This window comes from Argentina silus (assembly GCF_951799395.1).
Source record: "Argentina silus genome assembly, chromosome: 17".
NCBI classification, from domain to species: domain Eukaryota; kingdom Metazoa; phylum Chordata; class Actinopteri; order Argentiniformes; family Argentinidae; genus Argentina; species Argentina silus.
The window spans coordinates 3,531,613-3,546,777 of record NC_139671.1 but is presented as its reverse complement, the minus strand read 5'-3'; the positions used below and the strand labels follow the sequence as shown (position 1 = coordinate 3,546,777).

General features: G+C 45.6%; 1 protein-coding gene across 2 annotated transcripts; it reads left to right on the top strand.

The window, feature by feature from the left end:
- Window positions 1-438: 438 nt before the first annotated feature.
- sel1l (SEL1L adaptor subunit of SYVN1 ubiquitin ligase) lies at window positions 439-13,534 on the top strand. 2 transcript variants are annotated; one of them, XM_083688670.1, is made up of 21 exons: window positions 439-943; window positions 1,157-1,194; window positions 2,059-2,263; window positions 3,063-3,230; window positions 4,255-4,360; window positions 4,870-5,032; window positions 5,274-5,327; window positions 5,478-5,537; window positions 5,907-5,988; window positions 6,360-6,514; window positions 6,852-6,908; window positions 6,999-7,067; window positions 7,220-7,297; window positions 7,856-7,918; window positions 8,085-8,172; window positions 9,169-9,317; window positions 9,753-9,918; window positions 10,502-10,576; window positions 10,959-11,131; window positions 11,342-11,470; window positions 11,598-13,534. In XM_083688670.1, exons 1-21 carry the CDS (start codon window positions 856-858, stop codon window positions 11,850-11,852), a joined length of 2,421 nt encoding a protein of 806 aa, XP_083544796.1. In that variant the 5' UTR covers window positions 439-855; the 3' UTR covers window positions 11,853-13,534. The 2 variants fall into 2 exon arrangements, with proteins under 2 accessions (XP_083544796.1, XP_083544795.1); XM_083688669.1 differs by having other exon boundaries at window positions 10,499-10,576.
- The last annotated feature ends 1,631 nt before the right edge of the window (window positions 13,535-15,165 follow it).

Here is a 15,165-nt window from a genome sequence, read left to right as displayed (position 1 = left end):
ATAAAGGTTGGATTGGTGGGTGTATTGATTTATAACTATGGATAACATAATTCAAACCAAGCAGTTTTTTTTTTATATGTTCCGGTAAAATAATCTTATTTTAAGCATACTATAAATACGTATTTACATAAATGGATATTCTGACATATTTGAAAAATGTATACCATTTTTAAAATACCCCCCAATAACAACAGTTTGACAGTACTACCAGCTAATAAGCAAGCAGCCCAAACATGTCATTAGTTTCTGATGTCAGACCATCCTGACAGCCTGGAGGCGGGTCTGGGTCGTGGACTAGAAACTCTGTTGTGTGTGCACACCTGATTGGATGACGTGTCGTGTACCGTCAACGATTGGCCAATGTCAGTCACCGCCTGCTGCCATTGGTCTATCCGAGGGATTAGGAAGTGGAGCTCCGGGGTCAGAGGTGGTGTTCTGTCCTGTGTTGTCTGATGAAACCAAATTACAGTTCCTCGTTTTCGATTGGTGTTGAATGGAAGAACACACTTTAAAGACAGAAGGGACATCCAGCTGGCGTAGTATCTCGAAGCATCATCGAACTCTAATTCGGACGTGTTTTGTTTCGCTAACATGTTAACAGGCGGTCTTGCTTGCATTGCCAGTCAGCTGCTGAGGGTATTAACGTTAGCTACGTAGCTGCACCTCCTTGTCATCGTTAATTACTGTATGTTGCCGTTGAATATTAATATCGTGGGTTTTGGCATATGCGTGAGTTAGCTGTCATATGCAAGAAGAAGATTATTTTCAATTATCAAACTGGCGCGACACCTTTAACTGGATGTTTAGCCACAGAGCTAACTTCACCAGCTAGCTATCGTTAGCTTGTCATTTAAAATGAATTTGAAAGGGTCATGCAATACGGCGAGGATGTTCTGGCCTCTGTTCATTATCCTATTCGTTGTCTCACACGGAACAACAGCAGGTACGTGTCCACATGTTATCTTATCAAGCAACGTACTTATTTAGCCGCTACTAACCTTGTTTCCATGCCTGTGGGAGCTCGGCTAGGCAGGCACACTGAGCTAGCTTGAGAAGTGTTTTCTGCCAGGCTTGATGGCTCTGATGCATGTCAGCTCATGCACAGTAATGCCATTTTGTGTTCCTAATAACTGCTTTGTTGTTCTTCCCTGTGTAGATGAAGAGCCAGAGGGAAATGAAGCCCCAGAGTTAAAGGTAGGTTTACTGTAGTATTTGTATATTTATGGATGAACACAGCTGGAGAGCTGGCTATAGCTTGATCAAGATTCAAGATTCTGTAGCATATGGCGATGGGGCTGCAATCATTTTTGCATACAGTACCAAGGGTTCTAACCAGCAACCTCATTGTGTAACCTCATTATAACCGTTGCCAGCGTTGAAGAGGCTTAGCCTTATTTATTTAATTATTTTGGTTTTACTCTCCACCTAGTTTGCATAGGTGTTATTTACCAACCTGACCTAATGTTTACTTTTGGTGAGGCTGTTATATGGCAACCGCAGGACAGGGTGCCCCCTCTCCCCAAACTTATCACGTAGTGTAAACGTGCAAGTACAGAAAGTTAAGTTGTCCAAATACTTATCATTTCTTCTAATGGTGGAATAACATACAGAGTGTTTTTAATTCTAAATGGTGAAACAGGTTAGTATGAAAATATCCTGAAATAAAAGGTGACATTCTGTACTTTCGACCACATTCATAATTTGATCTCTTAGATTACATTACACTCCTCCTTGAGTGTGATACTTGATACTACTGTGACACTTGAGCAGATTATTTATGAACGCTGCCAAATGTGATGTTCTAATTCTTTGTATTTCTCCTGTTGGGGAGTAGCTAAATTGGCAATGTGGAAGAACAGGAAAAATTGCATCTTGGGGCAATGGTCTGTGGGCTTGTTGATGGGGTTAGTAGCTGCTTGCCTAAGGGTGGAGCATGCTTACTATAAGATTGTAGGGAATGTACCTTTGTTTGTAAGTACCTGGCGCCTGCAAAATGTTTTATGTTGTTTATGTTGCTGGTGGTCTTGTGTTGAACTTGTGATCTTTCTTTTCCTCAAGTCTTACCATGACCAGAACTCTGAAGAGGATGAAGTCCCGGTGGGGTCAAGGATCGTAGCAGGTGTTGTGACCTCCCCCCGCGTGCCCTCACAGCCCGAGGTGGACAGCAGGCCCGACAGTGAGGCCCAGGATGGTCGGCTGGAGGGGGAAGAGAAAGAGGACTTGCCCACCCACCCTCCTCCTGTCATGGAGCGGCCTAAAGAGGGTAAGAACCAGGGTCTACACCACGGTCTACTAGGGGCCTGATCAACAGGAGGGGGAATGTGCACATAGAAATGTGTCACTATTTAGATAGAATGGTCACAATTTTCTCTCATGTGGAATGGACAAGTGCGTCAGTTCCATGCCCTTCATTTCTATCTGCAATGCTCTGAAATGTCCGCCCCTTTGAGTAGACTAGATCTCAGATTTCACTCCTCCTGAAGTCAAACTCATAAAACTGGGATTGATGCAAGTTAAAAGTAAAGATCTTGTTCATATATTGTTTCATACTGTACATGCTATACAGCTAGCTAGCTTTCCTGACACGTGGCCTTGAGCATGGCAACTCTAGAGAAATGGTTTGTCCTCTTGGGAAATTAAAACACTCTTGCACCTGTTGCATCTGAAAGACGCAATACACAAGGGTATGAACCATGAGTCCACTGTGAGGTTTCACTGACTGATTTCATGGCCTTCCTGTACTCCCCCTAGCATAAAGCAGCTAGCCTATATCATAGCACATTAGCAGCTATAGACATGTTGCTGATCAATGACCAATGAAGGGAAACAGATTAAAACATTGTTTGTATCCTTTATTTTATTGAGTTGAATGGAATGTAGTTGGGTTCAACTGGTAACGCACTCATTAATAAACCTCCAGGTTGTATTTACATTCAGTTACATTTCTATTTATTTTTTCAAAGCAACACCATCCAAATATTTTGTCCAGACAATGTTTGTCCACATCCACCATCCACCTGCTTTCTGTCTTCAACTAATGCTATGATCTTTGGTTTCTGCAGTTCCTGTGGTGAATGGGGGAACGGCCGACGGGGAGCCTTGCCTCTTTCCCTACCTCTTCCTGGGGAAAGAATACTCCGACTGCATCACCGAGGGACGGGGGGACGGCCGACTGTGGTGCGCCACCTCCTATGACTATGAAAGGGACAAGAGATGGGGCTTCTGTGAGAGTAAGTAGTAGTAACGGCTGTAACATTGATTGGCAAATTTCAGTCATCCAACTAGGATACACACCCTGTCAATCCTGAGGAATCTATAAATTCATAAAAGGGTGTTTAATTGACTGAACATAGAAATGGTGTCGAAACTTGAGTTTGTGCAATGTTGTTGCTCGGAGATAATGTAGATATTGTAGGAGATAATGTAGATGCATAACAGAAAGTCATTTCAGTCCTACTTTAACTTGTAGTGTATTTGATGGAATTGTGTTGTACTCTACAGTGCCCTGTGTAAGTAATGGGACAGTGAAGCATTTTTTCTTCTTTTGACTCTATACTCCAAAAGTTTGGATTTTAAATCAAACAATTATTGTAAGATTGAAGACGAGATTCTCAGCTTTTATTTGATTTGTGTAATATTGGTTTCACCATTTACAAACATTATATATATATAGTTCCAGTGTACCAAAAGTGATGGGACAATTGGCGTGACAGGGTTTTCTGTTTAGTTAGGTGTTCAGTCAAATAATTTGTGCAAGCATAAGAGAGCTGTCAATGGCTAGTACAGATTTCTGATAAGATTTTATGCCAAAAGATCTCAAAACAAACAACAACTGAAGATGGCTGCAGTACAAGCCTGGCAGAGCACCACCAGAGGAGACACCCAGCATGTGGTGGGGTCAATGGGTCATCTGGTGGGGTCAACGGGTCGCAGACTTCAGGCAGTTATTGCATGCAACGCATTGTTGACCAAATACTAAACATGAGTGCTTGATTTGGACATTATATGAATCTGTTCCATTACTTTTGGTGCCCTGAAATAGGGGGACTATGTATAAAAAGTGTTGTAATTTCTGAATGGTGAAGCCAACATGTACAGACATACCCTTAAATAAAAGCTCGCAATCTATACTTTAAACCTCACAGTAATTGTTTGATTTCAAATCCAATCTTTTGGAGTGTAGAGCCAATGGAAGAAAACATGCTTCACTGTCCCATTACTTACGCAGGGCCACCGTATGTCATTGTGTTGCAGCTGAGGAGCAAGCAGAGCACAGGCACCAGGCAGAGGAAGCTGAGGAGCAGTACCAGGCAGCCATCCGTATGATCAACGGAACCAACAGGAAGAGCCAGAAGAAAGAGTGAGTGGCGCGTGTGTGTGTGATCTGTGTGTATCTGTCTGCACGGCTTAGCATGAGTGTATCTGTGCACCTGTGTTTGTGCATGTGTGTTTGTGTTGCTTCCTCTCCGCCACACCAGTCACCAGCAAAGTCCCCTCTCTTACTACTCTCTGTGGGCAGCAGGCAGCCTAGAGGTTAGAGAGGCCGGCCAGCAATTGGTAGGTCGCTGGTTCGATCCCCGCTCCAGGAGGCAGGTAGTCTAGAGGTTAGAGAGGCCGGCCAGCAGTTGGTAGGTCGCTGGTTCGGTCCCCGCTCCAGGAGGGAGCCAGATGTGTGGGGTGACTGGAGGGTTACTGACATCATATCTAAGGTGCCCACACTGCCGTTGAGTTAACACTTAACTCCTAACTGCTCCGCCTTCTCCCTTGAGGTGTGCATGTGTGTTGTCTTGTGTGCAAAAAAATTATTGAAATAAAGTACTTCCTTCTACTAATGAAGTACCTATCTTCTCTCTATCTCCTGCCCTCCAGGCTGTATGACAAGCTGCTTAAGATAGCAGGGAAAGGCCACCACAAGGCCATGGAGAAGGTGGCCTACGCCATGCTGTTTGGGGACTACATGGCCCAGGACGTCCCAAAGGCCAAAGAGCTGTTTGAGAAGCTGGCTCTGGAGGGCTCCCCCAAAGCTCAGACGGTATGGAACATACTCCACACATTACAACTTTTGTCCTATTGTAATATCATTGTAATATCATAAGAGAATATCTTAAGATATAGTATATCTTAAATAGAGTTGTTGTGCAGACCCTTAAAGGAGCAATCTGGGATTTAAACGACAACAAAGCCTGTACAATAATATTGTCAGTAATATATCTCTATTATAATAATAATAGTCTATAATATCTCAAGACCTTCCACCCCTAATCTCATTATAGGCTCTTGGTTTCCTGTATGCAGCTGGGTTAGGAGTGAATTCCAGCCAAGCCAAGGTACCTCCTACATCCCTTCCTCATGCACCGTACCCATCAGAATGTCTACTTGTAGTGAGGTAGAATGTGTATATGTCATAATACAGCAGTTGGAGCTAAGCTTCTGGTGCCTGTATATCTCATTATCTTTCCTCCTCTTTTCTTTTGCAGGCGTTGGTTTACTACACTTTCGGGGCCTTAGGTGGAAACCTGGTGGCTCATATGATTCTGGTGAGCTAATCTGTGCTGTTGTTGCTTTGGATAATGGAGCCGCTTTGTCTGTATATTCAGAATCTGGTCAGGTGCTCCCTTGAAAATATGGTTACCCAGAGGTTGTGTTGTTTTTACCCTAAGCATGAATAGGTCACAGAACGAAGGATCTGAAACTATTGGAGTATACAGCCAAAAGAAGACAAAATGCTTGTCCCATTACTTACGCAGGACATTCCTCAAGACAAAGTGTAGTTTTTCAGTGTAAATAACTGCTAACAACATCATTATCTAGGCATTAAGGCATGACGCTAAGTGAACAGTCACCTGATTTCCATGATCAGACATTAATGATTGACATTTCTTCCTTTGGTCTCTCTCTCTCTTTAGGGATATAGATACTGGGGCGGTGTGGGCGTGCCCCAAAGCTGCGAATCAGCACTGACGCACTATAGACTGGTGGCCAATCACGGTAAGAAGCCATCCTTTGTAATTCAACAGTCTTATTTCACTGTCTTATAATACAATTGGGAAACGTCAGTGCTTGCTTTTTCGAAAGATACTGACTGACCGGTCAACAGACCTGCCTAGCACATGTAGTAGAGTACAAGGAAATAATATTTTAGCTTTGTTTTCATCTAAAGCAAACAACTAGCATGTCTTTGAACTCTGTGGCAACCACCACCAAAACCAAAGATGAGTGCTTATGTTCATATCCGTCAGTTGTTTAACCACACACCGTCAATGTCCTAGGCAGCGTTAGACACATCATGCCATAGAAAATCACTGTAACGGCTAGATGGAACTCAGTCTTAAACTCCTAACATCACACACACACACCAGTGGCCAGTGACGTGTCGCTGACCGGGGGCAGCGCGGTGCAGAGGGTCCGGCTGCTGGACGAGGTGGAGAACCCCGGCTCTACCAGCGGCATGCTGGAGGAGGATCTGATCCAGTACTACCAGTTCCTGGCCGAGAAGGGGGACGTCCAGGCCCAGGTACACTGACCCCCTGCTCGTCTGCTACATTGTGATCTCAATAGGCTAACGTGAAGTTGTACCAGCCCCATTCGTCTGCTATATTGTGATCTCACTGGGTTAACATGGGGTCTTACCGACTGTTACTCTTGCTGATGGCAGTGTAAAGACAACTCCATCCAAAAATCAGTTTAGCTTTTTGAGCCTTTCGTCTCAATTAGGATTGGGGTGTACTGATTTGAGGACTTTGCACAGAGGTCCTTGTGTCTCGTACTGTCAAATGTGTTCTTGTAAGAGGAGATCCAGATTGACAAGATGGTGTTTAGTGTCATGAGCCCCATGCTGTATCTCCTGACAGGTGGGACTGGGTCAGCTACACCTGCACGGAGGCCGAGGGGTGGAGCAGAACCACCAGGTAACCTCTAATGCCCAACGTCATTATAACCTCATTTGTGTGAAACTGATGTTTTGGACGTTGTCATCTCTCGTGTTTCTTTGTCCACAGAGGGCTTACGATTACTTCAACCAGGCTGCCAACGCAGGCAACACGCATGCCATGGCCCTCTTGGGGAAGGTACGATGATTTACTTCTGTACTGTACCTGGATGTTCTTTTAGGCATGAGCCCTCATGAGAGAGTCGTTTGTACTCCTATTTTAGCTTCTCCTTCCTCTCATCTCATCCTCTTGTTCTCTCCCTCTCCGTCTCTCCGTCGTTCCTCTGTCAGATGTACTCAGAGGGCAGTGAGTTTGTGCCACAGAACAATGAGACGGCGCTGCAGTACTTCAAAAAGGCCTCGGACCTGGTGAGCGCTTGATTCTGTGGGGATCTGTTTATAATTTCCGGCTATCTGGCCACTTTTGCCTTTTCATTTAGGTCGCAGATATATTCTGAGCTCTTGTGAGCTAGGTTTTCACAGTTTGCTACACCAGCTTAGAGTTGCTGTACAACCAGCCTAGATTGTTTGTCATGTCGTTGTTTTGTTATCCATCCACCTTCATGTACCCTCCATTCACAAGGTTACATACTGTACTACACTTACCACTACATTCATTGCACCATTGCACTGTTACTGTAAATTATTGCTGCTACATACACTTTACATTGTATTACTATTGTTATTATTATAGTTATTACTGCTGTTACTTACACTACACCCTTATGCACTACTATTGTCACTGTTTATTATGACTATATTGTATTGTTGAGTTGTTGATTGTCGTTGATCGAAGACCAAGATCCCAAAGCATTTCACTGTATCAATTATGGCTGTATGTGACAAATACAATTTGATTTGATTTTGATACTTTGTACCAAACGTGATCTCAGGTTGTGTGTTCCTCTCTCTTCTCTTGTGCTCCAGGGGAACCCTGTGGGGCAGAGTGGCCTGGGTATGGCCTACCTGTACGGGAGAGGAGTCCCTGTGGTGAGTGACCTCAGACCTAGAGTTTGGCTTGAGACATCCGGTTGGTTTGGTGGCCTAGTTAGCTGGAATACAGTTAGCTTGTCAAAACAACATTGGTTTTCTGTGTTGACCGGAAATTGGCATATGATTTGTTTCTGTGTGCGTCTGCCTGTCTGCCTGTCCTCAGAATTACGAGCTGGCACTGAAGTATTTCCAGAAGGCAGCAGAACAGGGCTGGGTGGACGGACAACTTCAGCTTGGCACCATGTACTACAGTAAGTTTCCCCTTTTCTCCACTTTGGTTTATTTCCTGTTGTTGTTTGGTGTGAAACGCGGCGTTAGTCGCCCACCTTCATTCTGCTGCCACCTCCCCCTCAGCCTCAGCAGCCCTCTCTGCTCCCATACCTCTCTCTCTCTCTCTCTTCACCCTCTCATGCTGCCAAACATCCTTCCTCCTCCTCCTCTCTCTCTCTCTCTTTCTCTCTCTCCTAGTTCTACCAGACTGCCTGTCTCTCTCTCTCTCTCTCTCTCTCTCTCTCTCTCTCTTCCCCCTCTCATTCTGCCAAACATCCTTCCTCCTCTCTCTCTCTCTCTCTCTTCCCCCTCTCATTCTGCCAAACATCCTTCCTCCTCCTCTCTCTCTCTCTCTCTCTCTCTCTTCCCCCTCTCATTCTGCCAAACATCCTTCCTCCTCCTCTCTCTCTCTCTCTCTCTCTCTCTTCACCCTCTCATTCTGCCAAACATCCTTCCTCCTCCTCCTCTCTCTCTCTCTCTCTTCCCCCTCTCATGCTGCCAAACATCCTTCATCCTCCTCTCTCTCTCTCTCTCTCTCTCTCTCTTCCCCCTCTCATGCTGCCAAACATCCTTCCTCCTCTCTCTCTCTCTCTCTCTCTTCCCCCTCTCATGCTGCCAAACATCCTTCCTCCTCCTCCTCTCTCTCTCTCTCTCTCTCTCTTCCCCCTCTCATTCTGCCAAACATCCTTCCTCCTCCTCCTCTCTCTCCACTCTTTCCCTGTGAGATGCCCCCCCTCTATCTCTCTCTGTTCCCCTCTCTCACTACAGCCTCTCACTGTCAATCATCCTTCCTCCTTCTCTCTTATCCTCCTTCTCACCACTCAGTCCCTTTCTCTTCCTTTCTCTCTCACCTCTCTCCCTTTTACATTTCTTCTTCTCTCACCCGTTTCTCTCCACCCTCCCTCTGCCAGACCGCGTCTCTCCCTCTCAGTTGCTCTCTGTGGGCGGTACCTGACTCAGTCTCTCTCCTCCCCCAGATGGAATCGGGGTGAAGCGTGACTACAAGCAGGCCCTCAAGTTCTTCAACCTGGCGTCTCAGGCGGGTCACATCCTGGCCTTCTACAACCTGGCCCAGATGCACGCCACGGGCACCGGCGTCATGCGCTCCTGCCACACCGCCGTGGAGGTGAGCTGGCGCCGCGGCTAGCATACTAATACGTTGGCCAGTGTTACAGGTCATTAGCCTGTGATTAGCCAGCAAGCCCCCTTCATGTCCGGTCGTTAGCCTCTTTGAGCAACCGGCAGGTAGCGGTCTCCTGCTAGCCGCCAAGTTCGTTAGCCTGTGATTCACTGTCAAGTGCCGCTGCTACGCTAGCCGCCTTGGCGCTAGCCACCTTGGCGCTAGCCCCCTTGCACGTGTTTTAACTCATTAGCCAGTGATTAGCAATCTGTTAGCCAGGCATGAACCTTAAACTCATAGCATTAGCCATCAATTAGTCACATATTAGGTCCATAAGTGTCCAATTAGCCGTCTGTTTTAATTAATTTAGCCTTTTTTCATTTGCTACTATTAGTACAAGGTTGTTGGTGGTCTTAAGTGAACTCAGCCTTCTCTCCACAGCTGTTCAAGAACGTGTGTGAGCGCGGGCGCTGGTCAGAGAGGCTGATGGCGGCCTACGGAAGCTTCAAGGAGGGGGACATGGACTCGTCGCTGGTGCAATACCTCGTATTGGCTGAGCAGGGCTACGAGGTCGCCCAGAGCAATGTGGCCTTCATCCTAGACCAGAGTAAGACCGAGAAACTGGACATATGAAAATACAAACATGATTACAAATATGGAATTGGAGAAAAATCACTCCAATTCTAATTACCGTTGAATTATCTGGCAAACAGCGAAGTGTGATATTTTCATTTGGAAAGTTTGCGCTCCCCTTTTGAGTTTCACCCCTACGTCTGTAATATAAATTAAGTCATGAAACTTGCTCAGTACATTGATGACAATGGGAGCTATCAATTAATGTAAAAATATAAAAAACTGGAAAACATTTTTGATAATCGATCGCTTTCCAGGATGCTGACAAATGTATAGGGATTTCTTTTGGGGAGTTTACTGTGCCTCTGCCCACCTCAGCCCACCAGGGGGTGCTGTGGGTATCAGACAGTTTTGTGATCTTGTATTTTGTGAATCTAGAATGTATCTAGAATGCACTTGATTAGCGATGAAGAAAGGAATTCATTAACAAGAAATTGGTGCCAGTTGTATTTGAAAAGGCTACTTCTGAACTTGTGTGTGTGTGTGTGTGTGTGTGTGTGTGTGTGTGCGTGTCCGTGTGTGTGTGTCTGTGTGCGTGCGTGTCTCGTTTTAAGCAGAGGAGGCTCAGATCTTCAGTGAAAATGAGACCTACCCTCGAGCCCTCCTTCACTGGACCAGAGCAGCTGCACAGGGTCAGTCCATGTCTCTCTCTCTCTCTCTCTCTGATGATATTAATTATTCATTTGCAACAGTTTTTCCATTGTATAAATCTTATTTTTAATGTGCCTTCAATGCGTTTTGTCTGTTAGTGACAACATTTCAATCGGGTCATCAAGTTGAAACATGACCACTAAGTCAAGAAACATCCTGAGAATGTAATGTCAAGTCAATGTGTAGTCCTAGTCTGCCAATAACGCAGCAGAGGACAACATTGGTTCTCAAAAAAAACAAGATGGCCGCCTGGAATGGTGCACATTTGGACACTTTCTGCCTTCTTTTCGCTTACCTCTTGCACCTTAGTATCCAGCATCTGTGCCAACAGATTGAATGTGGGATATTCGTGTTTTCCCACAGGTTATACGGTGGCTAGGATAAAGCTAGGGGATTACCACTTCTACGGCTACGGCACCGATGTGGACTACGAGACGGCAGTCATCCACTACCGACTGGCTTCTGAGCAGCAGCACGGTGCTCAGGCCATGTTCAACCTGGGCTACATGCACGAGAAAGGCCTGGGAATCAAACAGGTGGGCTCAGAGATGCATGTGTGTACACACACACACACACACACACACACACACAGACGAAAAAGAAGTTGTCACACGCACAGACCTATGGCACAAACACATATTCTTGGGTGCACTCACAAGACCATTACAAATGGAAAAAAACCACACACACGGCCACGGTCACACACGTCATGTGACCTAAATTCTCCATCCCTCTCCTATCTGTAGGACATCCACTTAGCCAAGCGTTTCTACGACATGGCAGCAGAGGCCAGCCCAGACGCCCAGGTTCCGGTCTTCCTTGCCCTGTGCAAGCTGGGCCTGGTCTATACTCTCCAGTATCTGCAGGACTTCAATGTGAGTGTTCTACTACGTACTGCTGGGACCTGGGGGCTTCTGGGAGTTTGAGTTAATTTCCGTTGTCCTGTGCCATCTTACTTTACTAATGTAAAACTCTTTTTCCCTTCCTCCTTCCCTCCCCCAGGTGAAGGATGTCTTCACCCAGGTGGACCTGGACCAGGTCCTGGGGCCAGAGTGGGACCTCTACCTCATGACGGTCATCGCCCTCCTGCTGGGCACAGTCATCGCCTACCGCCAGAGGCAGCACCAGGCTGTGCCTCAGCCCCCCCCCGCCGCCCCAACCAGGCCCGCCCAGGAGCAGCCTCAGCCCCAACCTGAGCCCCAGGCTCAACCCGAGGCCCAGCCCCAGGCCCAGGCTGAACCGGAGCAGCAGCTGTGAGAGGGAGGGAGAGAAAGAGAGAGAGACAGTGGGGGGGGGGGGGTCTATGGAGGCCCCTACCCATTACCTCCTGCTATAGGAGGCAGCAAAAACTACAGTCACTAACTTCCACCCAGCGTGGGCACCACCTACTCCTCTCCCCCCTCCTGCATGCGGAACAGTAGGCTACTGAACAGTCAAGACTCGCTCTTATTATCCAATGCCCGCTGACCCCCCCACCCCTAAATCAAAGGAATTGGGGGGGGGGGGGGGGGTGAACAATGCTATGGGGAAAAAAAGGCAGTGGATAAGACAATACAGACTTGTAAACTGTTAGTGTGTGACTCAGGGTGTTGTCTGCAGAAACCTGCTCCTGCTCTTGGAACTAGCCACAGGTGTCCAGATTGGGCTGAAACGTCCTACCTGCTTTGTTTGATCCAGTAGTTGGGACTCAATAGAAATGAATGCGTTTTTTTTTTTTTTTTTTTTCTTCTCTGATTCGACTTGTGCGTTACGGTTAATAATTAATCTCCCATTGGCAGAGAAGGTTCAAGCTCCCTGTATCCTTAACTAGCCGTACACCAACAGATCAGGGGGTAACAGTTTTGTGGAATTCAGCTCATGTCAATCTCCTAGCCGTTAACAAATATTTTGGCAATGGATGTGTTTTGTTAGCTAGAATGTTTTGCTTAGTCAACATCCTTTTCATAAACATGATTCCACAGCAAGCGGTTTGTCTCTTGCATGTTCCGTATGTACATTTGCTTGATTTAGCTTTTGTTGGGAAGGTGTTTGCTCGTAATTCGCTAGCAGACGTGCTAAAACAAGGTTTTGTCTCTCGTCTTTGTCACACAGCATAGACGGCATAGTCTGCTTCAGGAATTTGGATTTGTTGGCGATAATGCTTTGTTAGCGTAAAAGGTGTAAAGGTTGTACAAATGACTTGCTGATTTTTGGCACCAAAAAATATGATGACATACATCAGGGGCACAAGTCAGCAGGTGTCACTACAGAGCTGAGCTTTGGATCACCCTACTTATTTGAGTGTTCAAATATATTCTTGTCAGAAATGTGCTGTGTGCTGTATGGTGTCATCAAGCATATGGACAGGGGAGACAAAGTCCCTCCTAACCCTTCTGCTACCCCATTTTCTCAGTGTCTCTGATGAGTTAATTTGTTTGTGAATTCATGAATTGTCAATTCATGGGCTTCCAGAGATATTGTCACTTCAAGGACACCCTAGACCAGGGCTCTCAAACTCACTTCCTGAAGGGCCAGTGTGTGTGTGTGCATGTTTTTGCTCTAGTCCCAGTACTATCACACCTGATTCAACTTACTGTGGTTCAGTATAAAAACCATCATTAGTAGATCACTTGAAGACAATGTGTACAGTAAGTGCAGGGCCAGAACTACAGCTTGCGCCCCCGATAGCTCTCCAGGACTGGACCTGAAGAACCCTGCCATAGATGATACCCTCCAGCCAAACAGCCTGACGCAGTGCTATCAGTTGAATAAATCCCGTTGTTGAATCAATCCCTCAGGTGTCTACACTGTATGTGCCTGATTGTCGTACGCACATCTAAATTCTTCCAACTCTTTGATAAATTGTTAAACAGTGGAGATACTGTAGACGACGGAAATGTAATTTTTTAATCGACTTCAAAATACAAAGAATAGTAAGTTATGTTCAGAATTGTTCAGTTCTCCGAAGGTGCATCCAGTTTTTTCGTCAGTTGGAAAGTCTTGCTTGACTTTGTGGTGTTGCACTCATTCATTGAGACATACGTCAGAAGCTTCAAATCCAGGAAAACTGAAGCCACGCCCCTCTACTGGGGTACAGAGTTCAAGTTGACCCTCACTACAAATAGCTTGCTGTTGGCCAATTTCCACATTCACTGTTGTTATTTTTATGTTCCAATACATTTGTTGATGGGTTTGCGGTGTGATTATCAAAATAGTTAGCTGTCATCACCATCAATCACCTGCATTGTAGTTAAAAGGCAATTGTACCCCACTAGAAAACATTGGAAACCCCCACTGGAAACCACACTTTCGTACCCTAGTGGAGGGGTGTGGCCACTGTGGAACTTTTCTCAGTGAGGGTCTATGCATTGTGAGTATTACAGTATGACCTGTTATTGATTGACATTTTATTGATCCTGAAAACATAATGGAAATGCCCTCACACTCGCAATGTCAGAATTAAAATGACGATGATTTGACCTCCATGGCTGAAATGAAGCTGAAATGTGGGTTGATGACTGTGTGAAAGAGAACCAGTGCAACAGAAAAAAATGCAATGCATTCTGGTTAACCTCATATGCCATGTGTACTTTGGTGCAATAAACAGGGGAGGAGTAGATCCCTTCAATAGACTGGAAAATAGGTTTAAAAAGCAAGAAGGAGGCGGCCTGATTGAACTACAGAAGTGGAGTGGATTGAGCATTGTTTTATGGGGGTCTGTGTGTACTCTGACCTGCAGGGGGCACTCCACGAGCATGGAGGCATTCAGACAGTCAAATGATGAAGACCCAAATATTCGATACAACTACAAGTTTAAAACGCTAATACAGCAATCAACAAGTTGAAGTACAGTTCATTTCAAATATTTTATTCTACGAATGTCTTTTGAAGGAAGTGGTAGGTGGGTATGTGGTAAGTAGGTAGGTAGGTACTGTATGGACAGGTGTGTGTGTGTGTGCGTGTTGGTGTGGCTTAAAAAGGTAGGTAGGTGGGGTTGGGAGGGAGGTAGATGAGTGTATTGGTGTCCATTACGCCAATTTGCGCAGCAGCCACCGGATAATCCTGTTGTCAGAAATAAACACAGTTGTTACCAACAGAATGTAAAGACCTATTACTTCCTTGTTATGATACTACCCCTATTAACCCTACTTTGAATTTAGTCATCACCTTTCCTTCAGACTCTTTTTGCCTGGTTTTTTAACTTCTTTCTCAATGTCCTCATTGATTGTCTCCTGCTGCTGTTTCTTTTCTTCCTTCTCTTGTTTTTTCCCTGCCTTCTTCTTTTTGCCTTTCACTTTCTGAATGACGAGGACAGGACAACACAAGCTTTCGATGACTGTAACTCTTTGACTTATTGAGCTGAAAATGACTTGCTTTTCCCTTCCCATAATTTCATCGTAAATGCTAAGTGGAATGCTTTTCACGGTCCGACTGTCACCCTATTGAAGTTGAGATTTAAAACCGTTAAGGTTAGGTAAGGGTTAAGGTTAGGTTTTGGGTTTAGGGTAGGGTCATCCCAAGGATTCCACTTAGCATCTACCATCATTTCACTCACCTGTGGGGCGGGGGCCACGCCCACGACGGCCCCCCC